The following is a 3,142-nucleotide window of genomic DNA, read 5'->3' on the forward strand; positions in this document are numbered from 1 at the left end:
GCAGGTGGGCAAATACATACAAGTAAGGACTCACATCTGTGCAAATACATTGTTTATTCTAACAATAGGCTCAATCCTATTGTCCTAATGATAGTTGGAATTCTTCCTGATAAAGGACAGGATAACGGGACCTACTTTTAGAATAAACACTCATTACATCTATGTAGAATGGGGTCTGGATGAGGCAAGTCATCATGAAGGTAAATGTCAAAGAGCTGTATCCTTTTTGCAAATCAAGTGCCACACAGCTCAGTCTCTAGGGCCGTGTCCACACTCAGGGGTTCTTTCGAAAAAAGTAGCCTTTTTTCGAAAGATCTTCCCCTGCGTCCAGACTCAAGCCGCGTTCTTTCGAAATTAAATCGAAAGAACGCGGCTTTTCTTTCGACGGCGGTAAACCTCGTTTCACGAGGAAGAACGCCTTTTTCGAGGGAGATCCATCGAAAGAACGTGAGTCTGGACGGGGGGAGCCCTTTCTTTCGAAATTATTGGCCTCCAGGAACAAGCCCTGGTGGACAATCTGGGCCATGGGTTGCACGTCTGTGGTTCCTGGCTGCAGCCATTCCTTAAAGGGACAGGCGCACCCTCACAGCCACTTGTTGCAGACAAGGAGCCAGAGCACACGGCGACCTTGCTGCAGCATGTCACAGCCCCAAGAGCGTCCTGGCCCTTCCTCCGAGCCTTCTGGGGACCCAGCCAAGAGCTCCAAGCGCTGGGCACCATCCTGGTCCGGCGCAGAGATAAAGAGCCTGCTGGAGCTGTGGGGAGAGGAGGAGGCCTTACAGGCCCTCAAAAGCTGGCGGCGAAACGCCGACATTTATGGCCACATGGCTGAAGCCCTGGCCCAGAAGGGCCACTACCCCCGCACCCAGGACCAGGTGCGCTCCAAAGTGAAGGAGCTGCGGCAGGGCTACGCCAAAGCCAGGGAGGAGAGCTCCCGTTCTGGGGCAGCCCCCCACTACTGCCCCTACTACTCAGAGCTGGACCAGATCCTGGGTGGCAGTACAGAAGCACGCACACCACGGAGGTTCGTGCAGTCTGGACTGGCAGACCTGGTGGTGGACGCTCCAGAGCGGGAGCTACAGCAGTCTGGAGACGGGGACATGGGCCCAGAGGAGGAGGACACCGAGGAGACGGCGACCCTCACCCTGGAGCCAGTCACCCAGACCTCTGAGGCCTCCCAGGCGTCATCTGGCGCGGGAGAGGAAGCAGCAGGTAAGTACAGTGAGTTTGTGTCACACCCGGGGGGGGGGGGAGGTAGGTGGGTGGGTGCACAGTGGGTGATGCACAAGGGAAACCTGTCATGCTCAGGCTGATGCCCAGGTCTCTCTCACTCTCTCACACACACACACACACACACACACACACACACAGTGTGACCTTCAGAATGTCTGCTTCCCCTGTCTCAAGGGAGAGGGCATGCCCTTTTGGACAGCTGTTGCACACATGACTGATTGTGATAGAAATGTAGCCGTGTGACTCTGATCTGAGGAAGTGGGTCTGGCCCTGGAAAGCTCATCCCTTAATAAACCATCCTGTTAGTATTGTAAGTAAGTGCTACAGAGTCCAGTTTATAGGACTGATTGTGTCTTCTTCTTTTCCTCCACAGCCGGACCAGCCGTGGAAGAGGGCCGCAGCACCCCAGCCCCACCTCCATCTCCATCTCCACCTCGGAGACATGGGAGCCGCAGACACAGGCGTGTCTACGCCGACATCCTCCGGCAGCACGTCGAGGCTGTGCAGGAGCAGAACGCCATCCTGCTACAGAGGGCGGAGGCAGAGGAGCGGTGGCGTGATCGGCTCATGAATGAGCTGGTCCTGCAGCGCACGGTGCTGTACGCCACCCTGAGGGAGGTCAGCAGCTTGCCTGCTGCTGTGCCTGGTCCTGCTCCTCCAGCACCCCATGACCCCACCCCACCAAACCCCCCTTCCACAACAGCATCCCTTTCCCCCCTTAGACCTCCCTCTCCCCCAGCCCCCCCAGCTCCCCAGCCCCTCTCTCCCCCTGGCCCTCCTCTCCCCCAGGCTTCCACGTCCCAAGAGCCCCCCAGCAGTCAGCCAACAGACAGGTGCATCACCCGATCCCGTAGCCGGGGAGCACCCCAAACACGAGGCCCAGGCAGGAAAGGGAAATCTGCCAAGCCCCGTTCAACCTGATCCCCTTCCCCCCTCCAGGTTTCCAGTCCCATTCCCCCCTCCAGGTTTCAATCACCCCCATCACCCCAGTTAAAGCACAAACAAAGGGTTAAAGGAACTGTTTGTTTATTGTATATAGTTTGGCAACAACAAAAATGAAAAAAAATTTGTTATGTTTGCCACATTGTTTGATAACATGTACAAAATTATAAATAAGTAAAGAGAACATTTTATTTTGAAACACACCCTGGTGTAAGTGATGTGTCCAAACTGGGTCAGGAGATGGGTTGTGGAGGGAAGCTTCTATTGGGGGCCAGGGCCCAGTCCCCAGGCAGAAGCCCCTCAGTGCACTCAGTGGCCTCCACTGGAGAATTGGTCCCGGAGGGCCTCCCGGATGCCAACTGCAGACCGGTGAGCCTGGCGGATGGCAGCTGTCCGGGGCAGGGCAAAGAGCCTCTCCTGGGCATCAGCAGCTCTCCCCCACCCTGGTAGGAAGGCCTCCCCTTTCCTCTCCACGAGGTTATGGAGGACGCAACACGCGGCCACCACCTCGGGGATGTTGGTCTCCCCCATGTCGAGGCGTGTGAGCAAGCACCGGAATCTGCCCTTTAAACGGCCAAACGCACATTCCACCTGGTTGAGAGCCCGGTTAAGGCGAGCATTAAACTGCTCCTTGCTCGCATCCAGCTGGCTGGTGTAGGGCTTCATCAGCCACGGCATCAGGGGATAGGCGGCATCAGCCACTATGCACACCGGCATGTGCACATCCCCAACCGCAAACTGGCGATGGGGGAAAAAAGTTCCTGCCTGAAGCCTCCGGTACAGGTACGAGTTCCTGAAGATGCGGGCATCGTGTGCCCGCCCTGACCACCCAACACAAATGTCCGAAAACTGTCCACGATGGTCGACCAGGGCCTGGAGGACCATAGAAAAGTAGCCCTTTCTGTTTATGAATTGGGCTGCTCGATGGGGCGGTGCACGGATGGCAATGTGTGTCCCATCGAGCGCT

The 3,142-nt window shown here is 56.7% G+C and overlaps 1 protein-coding gene across 1 annotated transcript; it reads left to right on the forward strand.

Annotated features, from left to right (window-relative positions):
- The first annotated feature begins 395 nt into the window (after positions 1-395).
- LOC149525360 (uncharacterized) lies at positions 396-2,087 on the forward strand. The gene is made up of 3 exons (XM_089776008.1): positions 396-1,212; positions 1,607-1,971; positions 2,067-2,087. The coding sequence occupies exons 1-3, from the start codon at positions 525-527 to the stop codon at positions 2,085-2,087; spliced, it is 1,074 nt and encodes a 357-aa protein (XP_089632134.1). The 5' UTR covers positions 396-524.
- The last annotated feature ends 1,055 nt before the right edge of the window (positions 2,088-3,142 follow it).

Source organism: Pelodiscus sinensis, chromosome 2 (assembly GCF_052426305.1).
Source record: "Pelodiscus sinensis isolate ZL-2025 chromosome 2, ASM5242630v1, whole genome shotgun sequence".
NCBI classification, from domain to species: domain Eukaryota; kingdom Metazoa; phylum Chordata; order Testudines; family Trionychidae; genus Pelodiscus; species Pelodiscus sinensis.